This window comes from Mustela erminea, chromosome 11 (assembly GCF_009829155.1).
Source record: "Mustela erminea isolate mMusErm1 chromosome 11, mMusErm1.Pri, whole genome shotgun sequence".
In the NCBI taxonomy this organism is placed as follows: Eukaryota; Metazoa; Chordata; class Mammalia; order Carnivora; family Mustelidae; genus Mustela; species Mustela erminea.
In genome coordinates this window covers 21,925,145-21,951,525 of record NC_045624.1, presented here as the reverse complement: position 1 = coordinate 21,951,525, position 26,381 = coordinate 21,925,145, and the positions used below count along the sequence as shown (strand labels likewise).

At 37.9% G+C, this 26,381-nt stretch overlaps 1 protein-coding gene across 4 annotated transcripts in view; it reads right to left on the bottom strand.

Moving 5' to 3' along the window:
- Positions 1-26,080, bottom strand: part of TMEM209 (transmembrane protein 209) — a 34,204-nt gene extending 8,124 nt beyond the window's left edge. Inside the window, exons 1-11 of one of the 4 annotated variants that reach the window (XM_032305102.1) lie at positions 25,800-26,080; positions 24,397-24,533; positions 24,183-24,241; positions 23,074-23,205; positions 22,339-22,580; positions 16,494-16,695; positions 10,608-10,783; positions 9,037-9,108; positions 7,077-7,173; positions 3,602-3,727; positions 778-875 (exon numbers count right to left, since the gene is read on the bottom strand). In XM_032305102.1, the coding sequence (XP_032160993.1) occupies positions 778-875; positions 3,602-3,727; positions 7,077-7,173; positions 9,037-9,108; positions 10,608-10,783; positions 16,494-16,695; positions 22,339-22,580; positions 23,074-23,205; positions 24,183-24,241; positions 24,397-24,533 (1,341 nt within the window). In that variant the 5' untranslated portion in view covers positions 25,800-26,080. The other 3 variants (XM_032305100.1, XM_032305101.1, XM_032305103.1) reach the window with 3 other exon arrangements.
- Positions 26,081-26,381: the final 301 nt, after the last annotated feature.

Genomic DNA, 26,381 nt, shown 5'->3' with positions numbered 1-26,381 from the left:
AGAGAGAGAGAGAGAGGAAAGCAGGCTCTCTGCTGAGCAGAGAGCCCGATGCGGGACTCGATCCCAGGACCCTGAGATCATGACCTGAGCCGAAGGCAGCGGCTTAACCCACTGAGCCATCCAGGTGTCCAACTTCTCTTTTTTTAAAGAGAGTATGAATGTTGGAGCGCGGGAAGCAGAGGGAGGGAGAGAGAATTTTAAGCAGGCTCCACTCCCAGAATCTTACAGCTGATCTCATGACCCTGAGGAGATTATCAACTGAGCTGAAATCAAAGGAGTCAGAGACTAAAGCGACTGAGCCACCCATGCTCCCCCAGGAATCTTTCTTAAAGCCATAATCCCAAATAAGAAAAAAATATGCATCACGATTTTTCCTGCAGTATTATTTAAAACAGAAACAAAGTAATTCTCAAGCTTCTAGCTCCAATATAGAAGAACAGTTAATTGAGAGTGTGTAGTAATGAAAAAATACTTAAACACTGCTAAAGTTAAAAAAGAATACAAAATTTTACATGTGGGATGATTACAACTATGATAAAAACATTTAAAAAAAACATTAAAAAATAGTGCAGTATAAGTAAAGGGAAAAAATGAAAAGAAAATACACCAAAATATTAACAGTGGTTAAGATGATGGTACAATGTAAAATTTTTTTTTTCTACCTTAGTTTCTAAAATTTTTTTAATACTTATTTTTGTAATGGAAAAACAAAAGTATATATGTCCAATAACATGAAGAATGTTAAACCAAAGAAAAAAAATTAAAGTAGTGACTTACAGCAGAATCAGTGGGCAGGTCTGTATCCCACTTGCGTCCTTTGAAGTCTCCACCTCTATTCCATCGAAATGAACTCATACAGCCTCCCTGAGAAAGTTCTGGAGCAACAAGGGTGAAATTTAAAAAGCCCCCCCCCCCCCAAAAAAGAAAGAATAAAAGGAAAAAAGGCCAAGGTGCTACAATAAGGGAAGCATATCATCTGATGAAAACCCCAAACATAAAGAAATACAAGATATAAAAGAAATACACATTACCATGAAGAAAGAAGAAAGAATCAGACAAACTCATAATGTGGGATAAAACTTTTGGGGTTTTCAATAAAGTCAGCGTCACACAGGGAAAAAAGATGGGCCAGAACTGTTTTGAAGAAAGTGACCAAAGAAAGATAAAACAACTTACAGTAATATGTCAACCTATACTCTATTCTGGTTAGAAAGAAAGGATATGAACATTCTTTGGACATTGGGAAATTTGAATATGAACAGTGTATTATATGATATTATAGAAATATTGCTAATTTTAAACGTCTGTTAAGTATACTGAAGTTATGCGGGAGAATGTTCTTATTTTTAGGAATTTGCATGCTGAAAAGTAATGATGTCTGTAATGAATGACAGAGCAAAAAAGAGTGTGTATGCATATATGTGAGAATCAATGACAGTGAAATATTGGTAACTGTTCAATCCAGAAGGCTTTGCTTTGCTTAAGCTTTTTTGTATATTTGATATAGGATATAATAATACTTTATATGTACTTTGCATACATGTGTACATATGTGTACTTTTTTGGATATACAAATAACCTGCTATCTATCAGGCAATCTTGCCAACAACTGCAACCTGAATTTATAGGAAATACAGAGGACAGAGGATCACATAAAATTACACCCCATGGGGACGTAGTCAATAAAATCCACACCATGGGCAACTCTATAGGAAAAACAATCCAATTTTTTTCAACAAATAAGTTGCAGGAAAAAACTAAAAGGATGGATAGGAAACCTATAGCTCAAAAGGAACTTAAATTTTTTTTTTTTTTTTTTAAAGATTTTATTTATTTGACAGAGAGATAGAATGAGCACAAGCAGGGGGAGCAGGAGGCAGAGGGAGAGGGAGAAGAGCCGGATGTGGGACTCAATCCTAGCACGCTGGGATCACGACCTGAGCAGAAGGCAAGATGCTTAACGGAGTGAGCCATCCAGGCGCCCTGGAACTCAAATGCTTTATCAACCAGTCAAACCATGTAATTATATTTGAATCCCAATTCAAATAATAGCAGAAAAAGTAATTACACATTTTATGAGATGGCTAGAAATTCATACATAAGTTATATACTTCATGATATAAAGAAACTGTTAAAACAATATGAGGTGTGATAATTGTACTGAGGTTATATTTTTAAAAGGCCTTATCTCTAAGACACATACAGAGCTATATATAATATGGAAAGGGAGGAGACAGATGGGGATATGGATAAGGCTTGGGATGCCCAAGGACTGATGGCCGCAGGGACCAGGGGCTATGTCTAAAAGGCTTCAGCATACTGTTGTGTCTAGTTTTATGAATATCTGAAATCTTTTTTTTTTTTTAAAGATTTTATTTATTTATTTGACAGACAGAGATCACAAGTAGGCAGAGAGGCAGGCAGAGAGAGAGGAGCAAGCAGGCTCCCTTCTGAGCAGAGAGCCCATTGCGGGCTCGATCCCAGGACCTTGGGATCATGCCCTGAGCCAAGGGCAGAAGCTTTAACCCACTGAGCCACCCAGGCGCCTCATGAATATCTGAAATCTTGTAATAAAAAGTTTCCTAAAAGTCATGATAAATCATTATTCCTGAACCCTAATCCAAACCTAGGGAAGAGAGGGGGCACCGTAACGTTTTTAAATTAAAATTTATGGTAAATCTGAAGAGTCAAATACTATTTCTAAAACTTGTTTTAGTGATGAGAACATTTTACAGTTTATCCAAATAAAAGCAGGGAAGCATAAAGAGAGACTGTGGGAATATTAGGAAGGCTAAATTTCCTGATTCTCAAGTCAGTCTCCTCAGAAGATCACATTACCCTCCAATAATCTGGACATAACAGAAAGACAAAGAAGCAACATATTAAATACGAATTTTAAGAACTGAAAGTCAGTTCGGCATGTTCAAACTATAAAGACTGTCACAGTGGTATCCATTCTTGGTACAGCAGAAAATGAGTGAAATGTTTACTTGAGCCCATGTAGCTCATATTTCCCTATACAGAATAAAGTTAAATAATATATTCAAGGCTAACTACATCATTTTGACAATTCCCTTATTTATTTGACACACAGGGAGATAGAGAGAGAGAGAGAGAGAGAGGGGGGAAGAGAACGAGCACACAAGCAAGAGGAGTGGCAGGCAGGGAGAGAGGCAGAGGCTTAATCACTGAGCCACCCAGGCACCCCTCCCATTTTGACAATTTTAAGCATATGAAATATAAAAACCAAAAACCAAAAATATAAAAACCAAAAAGCTTAATTAAATATATATTTATAAAATATAAGGTACTCAGTCTTAAAAATTTTTTTTTCCTTGTTACTTTTTTTTTTTTGAAAGAGAAAGAGAAAAAGTGTGCATGAGTTGGAGGGGAGGGGCAGTGGAAGAGGCAGAGAGGGCATCTCAGCAGGCTCCACACCCAGTGCGAGCTGGATGGGGGACTTGATCCTCAATGACTGTGAGATCCTGACCTAAGCCTAAACCAAGAGTCACCACTGAGCCACCAGGCACCCCTTCTTGTTATTTTTTATTTATAACATCTCAAAGGAGTGAAATTTTTTCCTTTTCAAATTACTAGTTACCTTTGATCCTTTCAAACAAGTACTCCTGATTTGGTGTAAGGTCCAGATACTGCACAATTGTATTCAAAGTTGGAATGAGAGGAGCTTTGACCAGAGCAGCTTGTTTCAAGCTAGTAATACTAGCCTCTGTTAAAAATAAAACACACAGAACAGATTATTCTTCATGTGGGTCTCTAAAAGAACTTAAAATGCTTTTTCCTCGATACATGTCGGAGAAATAAATAAAAGCAATAATAGTTTAACAATCTGCATTATCTACTTTACTTAGAATTTCTTTTTATCGTTTCTGGCATGATAGCCAGATTTATAAGAACAGAAACCACATGCATACACACACCAAAAGCAGCAGCCAAATCCATGCTGACAAATCTATGAACAGCTAATACACAAAATATTTTTGTGGGGGACACAGAGAGATACACGAGAGCTTTTAAAATCAGGTTGAGTTAAAAGTTGCCTGTTATGCCACTGATAAGCAGAAACTTTTTATGACGGTGATTTCTCTTATCATGAAAGATGACTATGCAAAGAAATAAACAACTGACAAATTTTCACAATGTCTAACCTCACTAGTAATACTCAATGCTGGGAAAAAGACATTCTTCTGTGTGACATAGTTGCTAGAGCATAAACTGGTATAAGCTTTTTAAAGGGTTATGTATGTCAAAAGCCTTAATGCATTTATTCCTACTGAACTAACTCCACTTCTAAGAAATCATCCCTAAGAAATAATTACAAATGTACACAGATATTTAGATAAAAGGATATTTACTCACAGCATTACTAATAACAAGAAAGGGCAAAAGCCCAACATTTTACATAATAAAGATCACTTAAACACAACACATCACACATACAAAAATGAAGTACAATCTAGCTACAAAAACAGTACTGGAGAATATTTAACAAAATAAAAAAATTGGGATGAAAGTTGGCAACAAAAGAGTACGATCACAATTTAATTAAAAATATGTACATATGGGGAACCTGGGTGGCTCAGTTGTTAAGCATCTGCCTTTGGCTCAGGTCATGATCCTGGGGTCCTGGGGCTGACCCTGCATGGGGCTCCCTGCTCAGCGGGAAGCCTACTTCTCCCTCTCCCACTCCCTCTGCTTGTGTTCCCTCTCACTGTTTCTCTGTCAAATAAATAAGTAAAATCTTTAAAAAAAAAAATGTACATATATGTTCCATATTCCTTCAACTCTTATATAAAGTTATAATGTTCATAAATAATGGTATAACATACAATTGAGACAGATATATACACTAACATATATATTATATATATACTAAAATATATATTATATACACCAATATTAAATATAAGTATATAATTATATATTAGTATACAGTTACATATATATAATATATACCTATATATACACATTTTCATAGTGTCTATAAATATAGAGAGAGAGAGAAAGAGAGAGTTAGTATCATAACCAAAATTAATAATTGTTTGAGACTTAAAATTGATAGTGATTTATCTCTGGAAGCAGAATTTAAGGTAATATTCTTCTTTGTGTACATGTTTCTATTTTCCAGCCTCTCTACAACGAACATAATATACACTGCATTTGTAGTCACAAAGCAATGTAATTCTTTTTTTTTTTTTTTAAAGATTTTATTTATTTATTTATTGACAGAGAGAAATCACAAGTAGATGGAGAGGCAGGCAGAGAAAGAGAGAGAGAGAGGGAAGCAGGCTCCCTGCTGAGCAGAGAGCCCGATGCGGGACTCAATCCCAGGACCCTGAGATCATGACCTGAGCCGAAGGCAGCGGCTTAACCCACTGAGCCACCCAGGCGCCCCTTAAAAAGCATATCATACTGGTAAAATGTGGAAAATACACATTTTAATAGCTCCCCTTCTCCCTATTTTTATAGCTTTTAAAGAAAGCTCAAAGAGGACAGGCACTGGTTCAAACAACATTACCAAGATCTAGAAAGTAACCATTCTGGACTTTGGAGTTAACAGAGCTCTGGCTCTGGCCAAGTAACTCCAGGCAAGTTACCAAAGTTCTGTGTGTCTTAGCCTCATCCATAAATGGGACACTAACAGCTAGCTTTCAAGGTTAATGTGAGGGTGTGTAAATTACCCATGAAACATCTGGACATTCAGTATATAGATACCTTTGGGATATACAATTCTACTCTTAGTCCAGAGGATAAAGATTGATTAAGACACCCAAATAAGCAGAAAGTACTAATATGTAATGCAAAGCACTTAACTATTTCAAGGAGAAATTTATTCCCTAGAAAGAGGTAGTCGACTATGATATTCCTTATTTATTTTGAAATCTAATTACTTAACACTAAATAAATTATGGTATATATATTTTAGGCAAATTGTATGGAACCTTAACAGTTTTATTTTTTCGCAGGTAAGAGAGTTGAAAATAGTTTATTTTAAATTAGCATTATTACACGTGTAATTCTTTATGCTTTGTACAACTTTGGAATTAATCTCTGATAAGGGACTTATATCTAGAATATATAAAGAATACCACAATAATAAAAAGACAAGTGATCCAATTTAAAAATGGTAAAAGATTTGGAAAGATATTTCTCCTAAGAAGATACACGAATGGCAATAAGCACACAAAAAGATGCTCAACACCAGCAGCCATCAGGAAAATGCAAATCAAAACCACAATGAGAAACTACTTCACACCCATTAGAACAACTACGATAAAAAGGACAGATAAGTATTGGTGAAGATGTAAGAAACTAAAACCCTCATAGACTGTTGGTAGGAATGTAAAATGGTGCAGCTGCTTTAAAAAAGAGTCTGCTGTTCCTCAAGTTAAACATGGAGTTACCACATGGCTCAGCCATTCTACTCCTGGAGAAATTAAAACATGTCTACACAAACACCTGTATACAGCTGTTCACAGCAGCATTATTCATAACAGCCAGACAGTGAAAACAGCCCAAATGTCAATCAATGGATAAATGGGTAAACAAAATGCAACAGATCAATATAATAGGATATTATTTGGCAATAAAAAGAAACAAAGTACTGATAATGTTGTAACACAGATGAACACTGAAAACACAGGAAGTTAAAGAAGCCAGTCACAAATGACAACAGACTGTATGACACCACTTATGTGAAATATCCAGAATGGGTCTGTCTAAACTGGTAGCTGCCTTGGGCTGGGGAATGAGTGATGGGGGAATGGTATGAAGGGTATGTGGGGTTTCTTTTCTGGGTGATGAGATATAAGATACTCTAAAAATTGATTGTGGCTGCACAACCCAAACCTCTGAATTGTAGACTTTAAATGGGAAAACTGTATGGTAAGTAAATTTTATTTCAATAAAATATGTATTAGAAAATATATATGTAAGAGACATTTAGTTTTGTCTTCGAGATAACAAAGAAGTTTTTAAATAGCGCAGTATGAAAAGAAAATTTCTACTTGGCAGATTCACTGACAGTAAATCAAATGCTGGGCTCTATTTTCACATACCTCCTATCTGAAGCTCAGGACAGCCCATTCGTCTCATCTGTGTGCTGACAGACTCCATCTCTTGTACGAGGGGCACTAATATTGTCTCATTGATCCACTAGGAAGAAACGAGGCAAAGATTTTACACATATAATTCCAAAGCATTTCTCAAATAATTTCCATGAAATGCTAAGAATATTTTTACTGTCTTCTTGAATATTAACAGAGCACAATAAAAGAAAATGAATGTTGAAGTCCAGAAAGTTAAGCAAGCAAGCTAGTAGTGTGTAAGTTAAGTTATAATCTTAAAGCACGTAGGCCTGCATTTTGCTGAAGAGAATATAAAAATTTCACATATCTTTTCTATTTTTTTTTTAAGATTTTATTTATTTACTTGACAGAGATCACAAGTAGGCTGAGAGGCAGGCAGAGGGAGGGGAAAGCAGGCTCCCTGCCGAGCAGAGAGCCCGAAGCGGGGCTCAAACCCAGGAACCTGAGATCATGACCTGAGCCGAAGGCAGAGGCTTAACCCACTGAGCCACCCAGGCGCCCCTTCTTTCTTTTTTTTTTTTAAGATTTACTTATTCATTTGACAGAAAGATAGCACAAGCGGGAGGGACAAAGGAAGGGAGGGAGAGAAAGAAAGAATCCCAAGCAGACTCCGTGCTGAGTGTGGAGCCCTATGCAGGGCTTGATCTCATAACTGTGAGATCACGACCTGAGCTGAAACCAAGAGTCGGATGCTCAATAGACTGTACCACCAGTGCCCCGTGTTAAGTTTTTCTTAAAATTTTATGATTATGCTTAGCTAAAAGGAACTCATTTCACTTATTCATTCTTCCAACATGTATTCAATGCATTCCACTTACCAGCCACTCTTAGGCTGCAACAAAATTACCTAAGGGGTTCAGGACTATGTTCCCTTGTATCCCCATGACAGATTTTTTGTTTAAGAAAGACATCCAGGCTTCTGGTTCAAGAAAATAGGCTGCAATTTTCATCACTTACTCTCGATACTCTATTAAAATCATAGTAGAAAAATAAAAGAGGAGCACAAATGATTTCAATGATTTCTAGAAGATGTAGAGTGGATACATGAGTGCTGAAGGATGGGAGGGGAAGTAGTAGCAGCCTCTGCAGAATCTACACGGAGCCCTGAGTGGAGGAGGGCTCATGTGTCCTCAGAACTTGGGACCTTCTAGTACCTTCCAGAGTGGGAAAGAGGCAGTGCTGAAACAAGGGAACTCATTTGCTCTGGATGAGTCAGCCTTCCCAACCTCCAGGCCAAATATGAGACGGTTCTTCTCCAAAACAGTCAAAGAAACTGAAATATTCTGAAGTAGATTCTAGTATATATTACCTTCTCTCTCTAACTTAAAGTTCTCTGAGGCGATGTCCTCATTCATTTCCCTCGCATTTCTGGGTATATAATAGGTTCTGACAGAAAAGCTCTTTGTAAAAATAAAATGGAAAAAAAAAAAAAAAAGAAAAACTAAACTAAACTAAACTACTGCGGCCCGGGGTGGCTCAGTGGGTTAAACGTCTGCCTTTGGCTCAGGTCATGATCCCAGGGTCCTGGGATTCGAGCCCCACCTGCTTCTCTCTCTCCCCTTGCTCATGGCTCTCTCTCTCTCAAATAAATAAATAAATAAATAAAAATCTTTTGAAAAAAATGAAAAAAGTAAAATAAAATTGAGCTGCTGGTAAAGGGAAAAAGCTCCTAATAACTAAATATATTATCCCTTAATCTACTCAAAATAAATGGATTTACTAAATACGGAGAGAAGAAAAACCTGATGAAAGCAGACACCATAAGGTAAATGTGTTTATTCTTACACATGTGCCATCCATATTGTATTTTTAATCATAATTAATTCTGATAATTCTGGTTAGTAATTAACACCTCTAAGTTACATTCTAATAACACACTTTGCATAGTAAGAGGTACTAGTATTATTCAAAGAGTAATGTCAGAACTTACGTTTCTGAACTTAGCAGTCCATGAATCCATATGATCAAGAAGTTGTCTATTCATAGTCACTCTTGCCCAAACCTATTAAAAATGTTTAAAATGAACAATCAGTGAGGAAAAATCCTGCCAGAAATTAGTCATTTTCTTCCACTCTCAAAAATACGTGGAAAAATATCTGAAAAACAACTTCACAAATATTGATATTGATCTAATTAAGAGTGATAATTTTCTAACTTCCCACTTGGTTGCTATTCATGCAGACGCATTTTTAAAATTCCTTACATTGGTATGTTTAAAGAACATTCTTGCTTTTATGAACAAATAAAAATCTTATATTTGGTATTAAAATGATGAAGTTACAGACTGTTGAATATTCTAGCAAAGTATATTTTATTATTATTATTTTTTTTTTTTTTTAAGATTTTATTTATTTATTTGACAGAGAGAGATCACAAGTAGGCAGAGAAGCAGGCAGAGAGAGAGGAGAAAGCAGGCTCCCTGCTGAGCAGAGAGCTCGATGCGGCGCTCGATCCCAGGACCCCAAGATCATGACCTGAGCCGAAGGCAGCGGCTTAACCACTGAGCCACCCAGGCGCCCCTATTTTATTATTATTTTTTTAAGATTTATTTATTTATTTGGGGGTACAGCAGGGGAAGGGGCAAAAGGAAAGGGACAGACAGAGAAAAGCAGACTCCCCACTGAGTGTGGAGCCTGATGCCAGGCTGGATCTCAGGACTCAGAAATCACGACCTGAACCAAAATCAGGGATTGGAAACTTAACTGACTGAGCCACCCAGGCACCCCAAATCCAAGTGTATTTTAAAAGCAAGAATCTTATGTATTAAGTACAAATAGATACTTGAGATATCTTTTTTTTTTTTTTTAAAGATTTTATTTATTTATTTGACAGAGAGAGATCACAAGTAGGCAGAGAGGCAGGCAGAGAGAGAGGAGGAAGCAGGCTCCCTGCTGAGCAGAGAGCCCGATGCGGGACTCGATCCCAGGACCCTGAGATCATGACCTGAGCCGAAGGCAGCGGCTTAACCCACTGAGCCACCCAGGCGCCCTTGAGATATCTTTTTATAAACAAATGCAGAAAAGTCTTTTAGGCAAGATGGTAATGTCAACTATGTGTTATAAAGAATAAAAGTATACGATATAAATCAGCTTTAGTATGACAGGTGTTTCTCCACTATTTAATATGCACCAGATTTATGTTTCTAGCCAGTAAAAGTGAAGAATACAGGGGTGCCTGGGTGGCACAGTGGGTTAAGCATCTGCCTTTGGCTGAGGTCATGATCCCACCTGGGATTGAACCCATGTTGGGCTCCCTACTGAGGGGGGAGCCTGCCTCTCTCTCTTTCCCTCTGCTCTTCCCCCTGCCCGTGCTCTCGCTTTCAAATAAATAAAAACTTAAAAAAAAAAAGTGAAGGTTACAGAAAAAAAAGTTCCAGAAATAGAAGAGACTAACAATCTGCAATCAAAAATATTAAGTCCCCTGGGGCAAATAATACCTTATATGTTAATAAAAATAATTAATTCATTTAAAAATATATTGTCATTTTTATTTCCCACTTACCTCCTCTGCTGCTTGTTTAGAACTAAGATCAGCTTCATCTTTGTTAGCACAGGGAGCCTGAGACCTGCAGGCAAGTTGATACTGAAACTTCTTTAGAGTTTGTGCATAATCTCCCATAGAACGATTATAGTTCCAGAAAGTGGGACTGGTGGAAGGCGAGGTAGAGTCTGGGCTCCCTACAATGATGAATTTAAAGAGCATCAGTGTGCGCTGTAGTAATTCTGACATCCAGAGTTAGCTCAAGAACGCTGGCTATCTAGGCACCTAGGCAAGGGCAACCAAGGAAGACAAAGCCCCAAGGGATTCTTCTCCTCCCTGACACTTTTCTTTAGAAAACATATTTTAGCCTGTGCTAAAAATTAAAAAGAACATTTACTGAGCAATATCACGTTAAGAACTCTAAGTGGTTGAAAGTGTTTATTTTTGTTGTAAAATTAAGCTTGTTTCATTCTCTAAGACTTTCAAATGATTCAGCAAGAAACAAAAGACACAATTCTTCAGTAAAGAAATAGGCTAGGGACGTTCCCTGCTTGAATTTTTAGTGGCTCTTTCTGAATGGGACAACTGCAGTCTCCTATTAATAAACTACTCTCTGGGTCAGCAGCTAGGCTCGCTTTTCCCTGTACTACACTGCATTCTCTTTATAGCCCGTAATAACTCCTGTGTTGTATTAAAAGAGACTGATGATTACACTTCTAAATTTACACATTTACTCTCAGGAAATGTTAGTAGTTACATATGGGGACTTAATCCTCTAGAAGCTTCTACCAGCGTACTTATCACACTTTAAGGTTATAGTTTGTCTTTCTACCAAAACAGAGTTTGATCTCTTTGAGGGCAGGAATTATTATTTTTCCCCAGCATCCCTGTGAACTGCTGCTGTGGCTGCTGTGGAGAGTTCTGTAGGCTTTGGGAAACCCATCAGCTTGGATTTCACTGCCGGAGTGGGAACTGATAATGAGGATATAGGCCTAGCACAGGTAGAGCTGGACTGAGACCTGTCTACCTCTATACCCTGTACCCAGCAAAGGGCCAGGAACCTCACGGGCCAAATTTTTGGTAGGTAAGAAAAGAAATCTGTCCACTGGCACCAGGAGATAACAAGGAAATTTGTCTGTCTTAGGTCATACAGGTATTTAAAAATTATTCATTTTTGTATGGGTTTAGAATACCCATTTATACTACCTGTGAAGTCCAGCAACCTCCTAGCTCAGAAATTACCTAAGTTAGTTCAAGGTCAGTGATACTCCTTAGGCATTTGGCAGAGGGAAATACAAAACTGCTAGGAGGAGACAAGGCTTCTATCCAGTTTTCTCAGGACAGAAAAGCACAGATAAATAAAACCCTACTGTAGATAAGCTTACCAAAAACAAAAATACAGAAATCACAAGAGGAAACGGTTTCAGTCAAAGGAATCAACAAGACAAAAATGTTAGTATTTAATCTCTAAGAACTTTAGATAACTGAGCTATTGGGACAGAGATTTTCTTTTTGTTTTTTGATTTTTTTTTTTAAAGATTTTATTTATTTGACGGAGAGCGAGACAGCGAGAGAGATAACACAAGCAGGGGGAGTGGGAAAGGGAGAAGCAGGCTTCCCGCTGAGCAGGGAGTCCATGGGGTTCAATCCCAGGACCCTGGGGTCATGACTTGAGCCAAAAGCAGACACTTAACAACTGAGCCACCCAGGCACCCCTGGACAGAGACTTTTAAAGAGTTATGTTTAAAATGATTGGGATAGGAAAAAGAATGGAAAACATAAGAACAAAACCAAGATACTCTAAAACAAATCATGCCTATTTGAAAGAGAACCAAGTAAAACCTTAAAAATTGGGGGAAAAAAAGAAGAAAAAGAAAACACCCACAATAAATTAAAAAACTCAATGAGTTAATCAGCAAGTCAGACATCACTTAGGGAAGACAGAACCAACGGTCAGTGCAAACAGTCAGGCTAAAACAAACCAACTGTGGGGTAAGCGGTAAAACAGAAGCATGCCAAATTACTAAATGTGGAAGAAATAGAAGTTTTAGGGAGTCTCCACTTTGCAACTACCACTGCATTAACTCATTTCAGAGAGGACCATCAACAGATGCTAAAACCACTCAGTGAAAGGCTACTGGGAAACAGGATTCACAAGTCTCAAAGTATCACACAGATTATTTACTAATAATAATACTAATTTACTTACTAATAATATAATAATACTAATTTATTTACTACTATTAATAATACTAACTATAGATTATTTACTAATTATAAAAGGGAAAGCCAAGGCAGCCATCATCTTGACTAAGTGATCCAATTTAATCTTACCAATAAAGGGACAAAATGGTATCATGTGTTTCCTGATATGGTATGTTGAAAGGAGCATAGCACTACCTATGTTGTATTCTTACAAAAAATTGTATTTAAACTGATTCTAATCTTATTTAATAATGAAAAATGACCACACAAATCCAAATTTGAAAAACAACTAGGCTGACCTCTTCAAACGTAAACGTCATGATCCTGCATCAGTTAAAAAAAAAAAAAAAAGCTACAAAGGCCATTACTCGGTCAATTTGAAGAAATGTGAGTATGAATAATACTAGTATGATAATTATATTGTAGTTAGAAGGGAAAATGTTCATGTTCTTAGGAGATGTGTGTGAACTAATGAAGGATGGAGGGGCTAGTCAGCCAAAAAATGTGTGAGAAAAAGCAAAAATGAGTGCCTGGTTTCTTACTACTGGAGAAAGGAATTACAAATATGAAAAGGGAGGAGGCTGGAATCAACCCTGTATAGTTGGGACTGGAATTCAGAGGCAGTAGTATGAGCTCATGGTTTTTAATATATATAGATGGACAGATACAGAAATACAAATAGGTGTGTGTGTACACATATTCCTAGCTGTCTGTTGAGAGGACCTAGAGGAGAGATGTCCCATCAACAGTGGTATATCCAGTGCCCGGACACTAATTTCTAAATATCATTCTCCACTAAAAGCAACCATGGCCCCTTGGAGAAACAGACTGACTCCATAGCCACTTAACCAGGGAAAGTCCAAGAGGAGACTGAAATATCTTTTAGTGCTAGAAAGTAAAACAAAACAACAACAAACAAACAAAACAGAAGCCAGAGGATCCCACCAGTGAAATCTGAGACCATCTAACCACCAAAATAAATGACATTACTGGGGAGAAGAAAAAGCTCTATCTCACAACAGAATGCCAACAAATAAACATGAAAGGTGGCTGCACGTCAATATAAATACACTTAACACCACAGAATTATACACTTAAGAATGGTTAAAATGGTAAATATTATGCATATTTTGTCATAAAAGATGTTTAAAAAATGTAAAAGGAAATAAGAAAGAAGGAATGACGGAATTAGAAAGCCTCTATGAGAACCAACATAGTAAAAATCAATTTTTAAAAAAATTTATTTATTTGACAGAGATCACAAGTAGGCAGAGAGAGAAGGAAGCAGGCTCCCTGCTGGGCAGAGAGCCCAATGCGGGGCTCGATCCCAGGACCCTGGGATCATGACCTGAGCCAAAGGCAGAGGCTTTAACCCACTGAGCCACCCAGGCAGCTCGTAAAAATCAATTTTGAAAAGAAACTTAAAAGAATGTTAAAGCTGGGGTGCCTGGGTGGCTCAGTGGGTTAAAGCCCCTGCCTTCAGCTCGGGTCATGGTCTCAGGGTTCTGGGATCGAGCCCCATGTTGGGCTCTCTGTTCGGCGGGGAGCCTGCTTCCTCCTCTCTCTCTCTCTCTCTCTCTGCCTGCCCCTCTGCCTACTTGTGATCTCTGTCTGTCAAATAAATAGAAGAAATATTAAAAAAAAAAAAAAAAAAAGGATGTTAAAGCTAAGTCAAGGGGCGCCTGGGTAGCTCAGTCAGTTAAGTGTCTGCCTTCCGCTCAGGTCATGATCCCAGGGTCCTGGGATCGAGCTCTGCATTGGGCTTGGCAGGGAGCCTGCTTCTCCCTCTTCCTCCACCTGTTCCTCCACTTTGTGCTCTCTCTCCGAAATAAATAAATCTTAAAAAAAAAAAAAAAAAAAAAAAGCTAAGTCAAATATGATGAGGAAGAGGACATTTATACAGCCTCAAAGTAGCTCCTCACAAAATACTATTTATAAATTAATTTATACAAAATACTAAATTACCTAAAACCTGGGTCAGAAGTATAGGGATGGACATAAATATACCAAGCAAACACTAACCATAAGAAAATTAGTAGAGCAGTGTTAATATAAGAGAAAATAGAAGGCAAAAAACCTAAGAGATAAAGATAAAAGGAATAATTGGCCATGATAATATCAACAATCCTTAATTTATATGCACTTAGCATAATTTCCTACACATTTAGCAAATTTGACCGAATTACGAGGAGACATTTAATGGAAGACAATCAGTGGGAACTGTTAATGGACTTTCTTACTAACTAATAAATCAAGTGGATGAAGATTAATAAGATAAAGACTTTAAGAACACCTTCAAGAAGTCTGGTTCAATGAACAAACATGGGGTCCAGTATTTAGAGACTATGCATTCTTTTCAATATACCAAGAACCCTTTATAAAAAGTGATCACACAGGAAGCCTAAATGCAAGTCATAAGAAATACCAAAGAACTGACAGGGTACAGTTCAAAATCTCTAGCCGTAGCACAATTCCCTTAGGGGAAAAATAAAAGATAACCAAGCCTTCGTTTTGTATGTTGGAAATGAAAAGCAACACCAATCACTAACAATACTTCTAAGCAATAATAATCACCCTTCTAAATAACTCCAAAGGATCAAAGAAGAAATAAAAGTGGAACCCAGAAAATATCTCAATAAGACCAAGATACGTCAACAGAACAACCTAGGTTGTTCTTTGCATGGCATTATACTCTATAATTTACAGTAAACTTGAAATATTTCAAAATTTAACAAGAAGAAAAAGCATGCATCAACAAATAACAAGATAATATTGATTTGTTTCTTTGACATTCCTGGCACTTTCAGGCAAAATTAAATTAAAAATCAATGGAGAGATTTCAAGTGACACAAAGAGCCATGGTCCAATAACTGACTTCCTCATTGTGGCCATGCTTTAGCACCTAATGTGCTTTCTGTGAAAGTTCCTGAGGGGAAAAAATCATTACTTGGCTCAATAACCTAATTTGGTTTCAAATAATTGACTTTGTTATAATCAAATCTACCCCAAACAGATTAAGATTTGCTAACATTGTTTCCCAAAGTAAACTAAAAGACAAGTTTAAAAATGTTCTGAAAAACAGCAGCACTTCTGGAGTAAATCCATTCTCTCTCCACACCAATCTTCTCAAGGACCAAAAGGAAACAACTATCACTTCAATAAGTGGTGCTATGCACTGATTAAAAAACAACTGATAGCCTCAACTTTTAAACAGAAAGTATAACTTATATGAAAAAGCTTTCAATCTTAATGTAGATGAAAGGTTCAAGATTTCTTGGTTCAGCTACATTTTACTTTTGAAGTTTGGTAAGCTTAATTCTAACTATACAAAATATAAAAACAAAATGTATTTCTCTCCTAGGCTATCAAGGTATATTGGTAAAAAAGAAACATTTATGGGGGCGCCTGGGTGGCTCAGTGGGTTAAAGCCTCTGCCTTCGGCTCAAGTCATGGTCCTGGGATCCTGGGATCAAGCCCCACATCGGGCTCTCTGCTCAGCAGGGAGCCTGCTTGCTCCTCTCTCTCTGCCTGCCTCTCTGCCTACTTGTGATCTCTGTCTGTCAAATAAATAAATAAAATCTTAAAAAAAAAAAAAACCATTTATGGAGAGTTATCAAAATACTGAAAATAATGAGGTAAGGGTAACATTAAGTAACACCAAATATATGTACATTAGGTCTAACTAAAAATATACATACGTACCCAGCTTAACTCTATGCTGTTTCTCTTCTTCACTTCTAAGAAAAGTATCCAAAGTTCGTAAGTCTGTCATGTAGTCTTCTTTGTCAGTAGGGGAATTATAGACAGTGGGTGAAGACCGGTAGCGAGATCTCAATCCACTGCTCTCCACTGGTCCAACAGTAGTAGGGTATGGAGAAGAAGGAGAGGGACTATAGCTTGCCAACTATACAAAATAAAAGAACTTCTTCTTTACTGAAATTTATTTGTTTTGGTTTTTGACTTTCAAAAAGTCACACACCAATTAGAATGGCCAAAATCCAGAACCATGACAACACCAAACGTTGATGAGGATGTGGAGCAACTGGAACCCTCATTCACTACTGGCGGGAATGCAAAATGTATACATAGCCACTCCGGAAGGCAGCTGGTGGTTTCTTACAGAACTAAACTACACTCAGCACATGATCTAGCAATTGTGCTCCTTGGTATCTACCCAAAGGAGCTGAAAACTTATGTCTACACAAAAACCTGCATACCGACATTTACAGCAGCTTTATTTGTAATTGCCAAAACCTGGAACCAATGAAGGCATCCTTCAGTAGAGAATGGGTACATAAATGGTGATACAGCTGGACAAAGGAGTATTATTCAGCATATAAATGAAATGAGCTATGGGGCACCTTGGTGGTTCAGCATCTGACTCTGGATTTCGGCTCAGATCATGATCTCAGGGTCTTGAGATCAAGTTCCACAAAGCCAAGTCAGGTCCAGGCTGGGCGTGGAGCCTTCTTAAGATTCTCTCTGTCCAGGGGGCGCCTGGGTGGCTCAGTGGGTTAAAGCCTCTGCCTTTGGCTCAGGTCATGATCCCAGAGTCCTGGGATCGAGCCCCACGTCAGGCTCTCTGCTCTGTGGGGTGCCTGCTTCCTCCTCTCTCTCTCTGCCTACTTGTGATCTCTGTCTGTTAAATAAATAAATAAAATCTTTTTTTTTTTTTAAAGATTTTATTTGAGAGAGAGACAGTGAGAGAGAGCATGAGCGAAGAGAAGGTCAGAGAGTGAAGCAGACTCCCCATGGAGCTGGGAGCCTGATGCGGGACTCGATCCCGGGACTCCGGGATCATGACCTGAGCCGAAGGCAGTCGTCCAACCAACTTAGCCACCCAGGCGTCCCAATAAATAAAATCTTAAAAAAAAAAAAAAAAGATTCTCTCTGTCCCTCACCCTCTTCCCTTCACTGCCCACTCCACCCCCAACTCGCAGACGAGCATTCTCACTTTAAAAAAAAAAACAAAAAAACACAAGAGGGAAACCTGGGTGGCTCAGTGGGTTAAGCCTCGGCCCAGGTCGTGATCTCAGGCTCCTGGGATCGAGCCCCACATCTGGCTCTCTGCTCAGTGGAGAGCCTGCTTCTCCCTCTCTCTCTGCCTGTCTCTCTGCCTACTTGTGATCTCTGTGTCAAATAAATAAATAAAATCTGTTTAAAAAAAAAAAGAAAGATGTGACCTATCAAGCCATGAGAGGGACATGGAGGAAACTTAAATGCACATAACTAACTAAAAGAAGCCCATCTGAAACGCTACACACTGTAAGGTTCCAATGATATGATATTCTGGAAAAGGAAAACTATGGACAAAGTAAAAAGATCAGTAGTTGCCAAGGACCAGGGAGGATGGATAGGGCACAAAGGATTTTTAGGGCAGTGAAATTACCGTTATGATACCATACAATAATGGTGCATACATGTCACTATATATTTGTCTAAACCCACAGAATGCATACCACCAAGAGTAAGCCCTAAAGTAAACTATGGCCTCTGGGTGATAATGATGTACCAATAGAGGTTCATCAACTGTAACAAATGTACCACTCTGGTGGGGGATTTTGATGGCTGGGGAGAGGCAAATGCTTGTGTGGGGGCAAAAGGTATACAACATGTCTCTGTACCTTCCTCTCAGTTCTGCTACAAACCCTAAAACTATTCTAAAAAATAAAGTTTTTAAAAGAAGTAATATATGTATGTTTTAAAAAATGGAGAGTTTGAAGAAAGTAAGTCATACTTTTAACTCCACAACCTAGAGATAATATAATCCCCTTTCATATTTTATGTTCAAATCTTTAAATGTACACAGATAAATCAATGCATTATTGCTTTTACATTATTGAGATAATACTGTTTAGTTTACTAATTACCTGTTTATTAATTTTTATTTTTAAAAGTTTCACTTACTTTAGGATAAATAAGATGGGGTATATACATACAATGGAATACTACGCAGCCATCAAAAGAAATGAAATCTTGCCATTTGTGACGACGTGGATGGAACTAGAGGGTATTATGCTGAGTGAAATAAGTCAATCAGAGAAAGACAATTATCACATGATCTCCCTGATATGAGGAAGTTGAGAGGCAATGTGGGGGGTTTGGGGGACAGGAAAGGAAAAAAATGATATAAGATGGGATTGGGAGGGAGAAAAACCATGAGACTCTTAATCTCACAAAACAAATTGAGAGTTGCAGGGTGGGGGGAGGTGGGTAGGGAGAGGGTGGTTGGGTTATGGACATTGGGGAAGGTATGTGCTATGGTGAGTGAAGTGTGTAAACCTGGTGCTTCACAGACCTGTTCCCCCGGGGATAATAATACATTAATGTTAATAAAAAAATTAAAATAAAAAAAGATTTATTTATTTACTTTAGAGATGGAGACGAGCATGTGAGCATGTGAGCATGTGCATTGGTGGGGGTGATCAGAGGAAGAGGGACAGCGAGTACTCTCAAGCAGACTCCCTGTTGAGCGTGGAGCCAGAGGGCTCTACGTCACAACCTTGAGATCACCACCCAAGCAGAAACTGAGTGAACCACACAGGTGTCCCCTCATTGTTGTTTTAAAAAATAACCAACGATTTTCCTATAAATATTCTTACTGGCTATATAATATTTCATTGTACAAATATACTATTACATTCTCTTATTCTAGACATTCGAACTGTCTACAATTTTTGGCCACTGTAAATAATGTTATGATTAACATCTTTGTACATAAATCTTTTCTTAATTTCTGAGGATGTTCTTCAGGAGATCCCAAGCACTGAAATGACTGGATCAAACCATATGAACATTTAAATGCATATTTGCATTGTATTAAATGAAAATGTTATACTAAATACAATTCAGAAGAAACTGATAGGAGGACATATTTTGGTATATATCCATCAGCATTACTTCTTTTAAAATGTTTATTTGATATAGAAGAATTTTTAAAAATTTACATTTAACTTGTATTTTTCCTCATACTTATGTAGTTAAACACTTTAAAAATAATTACTGGTCACTGTATTATCTATTTTATCAACTATCTACTCCACTACATTGATAATTATTTTTATTGGGGTTTCATTATCAATTTATATAAGCTTGTCAAAAAGCAAGGATTAAAAAATCTTTTAGTTTAATAATGTTTGAAAACAGAAATGTTAATCCTCTTCCACACTTATGGGGGTGGAGCCTATTAAAAAAAAATCCTCACTATCCTCACTATGCTATGCTATGATATTTGAGCTATATAAACCATAATGGGCTAATAAACCATTGACTGGTTTATTCATACTCAAGGGGCATATTTTATGCATAATATGTATTACCTTATTTTATCCTCTCAATAATAGGTAAATATTACTACTGTACTAATTTTGGATATGAGAGGTTAGGTAACTCACTCAAGATCCTACCAGGATTTCAATCCAATTTTCTGACTATAGAATTTACGCTTTTAACATGTTTTACTGGATCAGAATTAGCTGTCCATACACTACAGAACGTGGGTAACTACTGAAAATGGGTACAGGTATGTCTGAAAACTTTCATAATCAAAAGTTTAAAAGTAACTTGTTTCTTAAAAATTTAAAAGAACTCAATAGCAAAATTTCAGGCTCTAATATATTCTGCAAGTATACTTGATTAAAGTTTAAAATTTTTCTTCCATATTTATTTAGGTTTTCTACTTAGTCGATCTTGACATTTTCTCCCTAGAAAAATAATTATTCTATTTCATTAACTTTTCCAAGGTATTAGTTTGTATTCAACAAATACTTATACGGCATCTATATTCCCTACACTGGGCTAAGAAAACACAGATGAATAAAAACACACCATCTTGTACTTGAGGTTACAGTCTAGTAGAAAAAGATAAACAATGTTACAAACTTTATGTAAAGACTATTTAGCACAGATTAGTAATAGTTTCTAAGAAATAAAAATAACTTACTTATTCAAGAGTAAGCCATGGTATTTCCATTAGAGGAGTATTAAGTAGCCATTAAACAGAAATTATGTTTGGATGGTAAGAATATGAGTGATTTTTCTTTTCTTATGAAAATGAAAGCTATTTTTACAAGTCATATTTACCTACGGGTTGTGAGTTATCACTATATTTACATTTCCTCATAATATTTAACGTGTACAAGATGTTCTAAATTCTATTACTTGCCAAAATTATTATCAGGTACCCAGCTGTATGGAATTTCATAACAAATAAATATTATGTAAAGAATGAGGGCAGTGTGTTTTCATTTCCAGACATTCCTCATTTAACTAGCAGCTACAGAGATGTCTAGAGTCTAAATTGTGAGAGCATCTGAAAATGTGACTACCCCACCCCTGCCCTTTAAATGATTTAAAGGATTTTATTTATTTTACAGACAGCGAGCACAAGCAGGGGGAGAGGGAGAAGCTGAGTCCCAATGGAGCAGGAAGCCCCATCTGGGGCTGGATCCCAGGACCCTGGGATGACACCTAAGCCAAAGGCAGACACTTAACTGAGCTACTCAGGTACCCCTGATTTTTTTTAAAGTAATCTCCACATACAACATGGGGCTTGCACACACAACTGCAAGATTAAGAGCTGCACGCTCTACTGAGTCAGCCAGTATCTATTTTATCAACTATCTACTCCACTACATTGATAATTATTTTTATTGGGGTTTCATTATCTCTGTCCATCTCTTTAACGCTCCTTCTATGACCCTGACCATCTCTTTAACGCTCCTTCTATGTTCTCACACTTCAGGCAGGAGTCATAATTTCAAATTTGTCAATTTTGCTTCTATCAAGTCCAAAAATGAGAACTATATCCCACTTAACTGTGGGAGTTGGAATGAAGGATTCTATTCATCCCTTTTGAGAGGGGTGTCCATCCTCAAGAGTTCAACTACACAACTCCTCTTAGCTTAGGAGGTAATCCAACATGATGAAAGCATTAAAATCTTATTTATTTATTTTTAGATTTTATTTATTTATTTGTGTGAGAGAGAGTGAGTGAGAGAGGGCACCCACAAGCAGAGGAAGCGGCAGGCAGAGGGAGAAGCAGGCTTCCCACCAAGAAAGAAGCAGGAGGCAGGACTCGATCCCAGGACCCTGGGATCAGGACCTGAGTCGGAGGCTGACACTTAACCCACTGAGCCACCCAGGTGTCACAGAAAGCATTAAAATTTTATAAGGATATACAAACGTTTCACATAAATAAGCAAAGAAAGAGGCAAACATGAATTTAAATGTAATTTAAAGTAAAACATTACCATAGTCTCAACTGGTTTGAAAAACCCAGTAGAAAGATCCTAGATGGTGACCCTCAACCCATTATCTTTACAAAAGTTAGTATTTTTTCTTTCATCTTAAGGTGTAGTATAAAGAAATTCTGACTAGGTATCAGGCTCTGGGTTCTGTTCTTGGCTCTTAAACAGGCCATCTGGGGAAGAAAATTACCCACTGTTCCTCAGTTCCCTCAGTGAGAAAATGAGTTTTGACTCATTTGCTGATTTTCAAGGTAGCTCCCCATTCTACAATAATGTGGCCAAGAGAAAGGATTAGTTACCTTATTATAACCACCGATGGGAGAGTAAGTCACTCCAGGGCTATAGGAACCGCTGCCCCCTGATGACAGACCTTGCAGCTGGGGGCTATATCCAGTTATACAGCTGGTGGTGAACTTGGGGCTGGTACTGGGTGAACGAGATGGGCTATAACTCAACACACTCTGACCCTGAATTGAAGGAGAAGGTGGAGAGGGAGGGATCTGGGTTGCTGCCAGATCATGTGGAGGAGTAGTCTGTACAACTAGAAGGAAGGAAAGAATAAATAAATAAAAAATGAGTGAATTAAAGATGTGTGTGCATGTGTAAATAAAATTTCTATAAGAACAGATTTAATGAATTGAATCTTTCTCAAGAAAAGAGAAAGTAACAGACTGATTTGGTTGTTAAGTTACATAACATATTATTATCTAAGGACATAAAGTAGTTGCTTACCATTTCCAAAGATTTCAAAGTAAGAGATTAGCTTCAATGCAACAAGAGTCATTTAATTTTAATTGTAATTAAACAACGGAACAAACTTTTATGAGGCTGTTGAATATTATTTCCATACAGTTTATACAAATAGGAATGATAGTCATTGGTCTTAAGACAATTTATTATAGACTTGCTTAATATAGTTGAGCCAGATGGCCTTAGAAGTCCTTTCCAGCTCAGTCTATAAAAAGGGCAAATTAAATTGAGAAAGATTTATTGCCAACCTTTCCCCACCTTTGCAAAAGATATAAAACACTTACCAGCTGTTTTCAACCCTAAAAGTGTTTGCTGTCCAGGGCTAACCACCAGACTTGTTGGTGCCACAGTGTATTTGAAATATCTCCAAAAATCAAATAAGGCGTTTAAGCTAAAGAGGGAGGCAAGGGCAAGCTCTGGAAGAGAACAGTATGTTATATTTTCAAAAAGGGAGGCAGAACATTTAAAGTGGGGGGGGGGGGGACAAAACTCTTCAAACTTCAGCAAGTCAACAAAAAAATTGAAAACCATCTTCCTACTCTTCATAATAGTTACCATTTAATAAATGTATACTTTATACAATGTTTATTATATAAATGTTTATTATAGAACATTTACTAGTGAATTTCAAAATATTATTGGGCACCTGGCTGGCCCATTTAGTGGAGCATGTGACTCAATCTCAGAGTTGCGAGTTCAAGCCCCACACTGCGTATAGAGATTACCTAAAAATAAAAAAATCTTACCAAAAAATAATCACTAATCCTTACAACCTTGTACAATAAATATTTTGACCTTCATTTGACTACAGAAGTCAAGTGACTTTTGGAAGAACACACAGCCAGTTATTCATGATTACACCTCAGATACGCAGATGCCAAAACTTGCTTATCTCCTTGCCACCTAACACCACCTCCCTAACACAGACTCCATGTTAATGTCTGGGTTAGACTATGGAATTCACTTGAATGGCCATTAAAACTCTTCAAATCCCCGGACTACCAAAGAGCAGAGAGAAGCAGACAGAGGAAGTAACAAGTAAACTGAGGAAGGCATCAATGGAATAGAAATCTGGTTGTTCTTGAAAGGAGCAGTGGTAGGGAAGTACGGAAGGCATTTCAGAGAGAACAAATCACCATCACCAAACATTGTTTTTCATCGCAGAACTCCAAGGATTACCTAGAATTGTACTGTTTAATTTGTTCCCCTTACTAGAACGTTCCTTCCATGAGGGCAGGGACCTTGTTCCCTTCCTACTGTATCCCCAGTTCTTGGAATATAGTACACACTCGAATATTTATGGAATACAGGGATGAATACTAAGTTGAATTGAACATGAATGCAGTTTTTCATCAGTAGTAAATCTAAATCACCATAAAAATTAATTACTTACCAATATACCAGAGGGGCCAGTATGTCACATTATAATACGAACTAATCAATTTTCCAGTCCTGAAAAAATTAGAAAGGCTTTTCAAAGTCTTAAAAAAAAAAAAAAACACATCAAAAACAACAAAGAGAACAAACACCCCAAATCAAAACACCAAAACCTGTGGAACCAACCATTAGCCTCTTCAAGTTTCACTTTTTTTGGCTAATTAACTTACATTTCAGTGTATATCATTCCAGCCATAGATACATTTAGGAGTCCCCAGGCTAAAACCACTTTCTTAGCTTCTGTTTCTTTTCTCATCTTGATGGTTCTGTCAATAAGGGAAGCACTAGGATTTGTCTCCCTTTGCATCTATTCAAAAATAAAAAGCACCGGAATTAGTGAAAAGAAACCACTTTTCCATTTAAAGAAACTTGTGTCCTTTAGAACAGTAACTAAAAACTGCGTGTTTTCTTTATGTTTAAAAGGTCTTTCCAGTATTTTCTACATTTTACTATTATTATATGAAAAGGGAACGATAAATTATAAGTTTATTGGTACCATATTGTAATCAACAGAGAACTGGTTGGTCACTTTAGAGAATACTTGCAATGAATAAAAATGTCTTATTTTGTATTTGAAGGATGGTGATTATATCCACAATTATTCTGTACTGTGCTTTTCAAGGACGTTACAAGGACTAGCCCAAAGGCTAATTAAGAAACTCAAAATACCAAGCTTTGGGAGAAAATACTCCATATTAGCTAAAGCCATGAAAAGTTCTCCTAACATCTTCACGCAGAAACCATTAACTGCCTACCATCGTGAACAACTGTCTGCACTCGGCCTGTCGCACTCCAGGGACCCCTGTTTTGTGTTGCTGATTAAGTTTAAGAATCTAAGTTTTTTAAGGGTGAACACTCGTGGTGTGAAGGGAATGAGAGCGACTGAGGAGTGTGCAGTTCGGGCCCACGTGGGATTTATATTTCCTCTGTTTCGCTAGGCCTCATCTCAGACAAACATAAGACGCTTCCATCCATGGAGTACAGAGCAGCACCCTTCCCGCCTCCCAGCCCGCGAGTCCAAACTTCCCAGTCCCCAGAGATTCCCTCCCTGGGTCTCCCAGCACAAACTTTAGCAACCCCTAAGACTTCTTTCGTCCTTCCACTACAGGTGATGGGACGCCTGGACACACTCCCCTTTGGCTGAACCCTCGCCGGATCCACAGTCACCGAAACCCCACCGCCCGCGTGGACTCCGCAGCCAGGAAGCACAAAGATGACCCCAAAAACGCACCATGTTCTTCGGCCGGAAGCCGGGGACTCGCGCCACACCCTATTGCACATGCGCGAAGCCAAGCGCGAAGGCGAAAGCAACCGACTTGCAGGACCTCAGTTACCGGAAGAATGAACCTTCTCGCGAGAAGGGGTGGGGGAGCGGAAGAACGAGAGCTAGGCGCGTTACCAGGGAAACAGCTTTAGTGTTTGTGGCTCTCTTCTGTGGGGAGAAAGCTGAGCAGCACAAATTCAGACCAAGTTCTGAACCCGCAGTAAAAAGTAATAACTGTAGCAAGCTGAATTTCTATATTAATATAATTTTAGGTTCCTTAGAGTATTTATGGATAAAAAATATGCTCACATTTTTAAGCCGATTTTATTACGCAGGGTAGCTAATTGTAGGGTACAGTATGTGGTAACGTGTCCAGACACCCATCAGCGACGACAGAGCATTTCTCACAAAAACAAGTGTTCTGACCCGATGTAAATTCTTAAATATCCTTGTAATAAGGGTGCAGCAGTAGGAAGAAATCCCCAAATCTGTTAAAGGTGCTAGTGGTTTTGAGGTTGAAAAAAAATCCAGTTGTTACTTTGATTGCTTATTCTTCGGAAGAATTTATAATCCTGAGGAAAAGCTTCAGGGAGTTCACTTTGGTTTTATTTAACAAATACAAACTCCTACAATGTGCCACAGAGCTACGCGTGGGGATGTAAAAGTGGAGTTCCCTGGTCAGTGTCTGGAGGTCAGCCAGCAGGTGCAATAGAGGTGGGGCCCGGAGAGCCTGAAGGGGGTGCCCCTGGCAGGCTCCTAGTGAGCTTCCTGGAGGAGGTGATGCAGGCCTAAAGCACAGGGCCAACAGCCACCATGAACTGGGAGTGGGGACCTGCCTTTGGGGATGTGGAGAAATGTTACCCTAATGAAAACATCACGTCTTTTCACAAT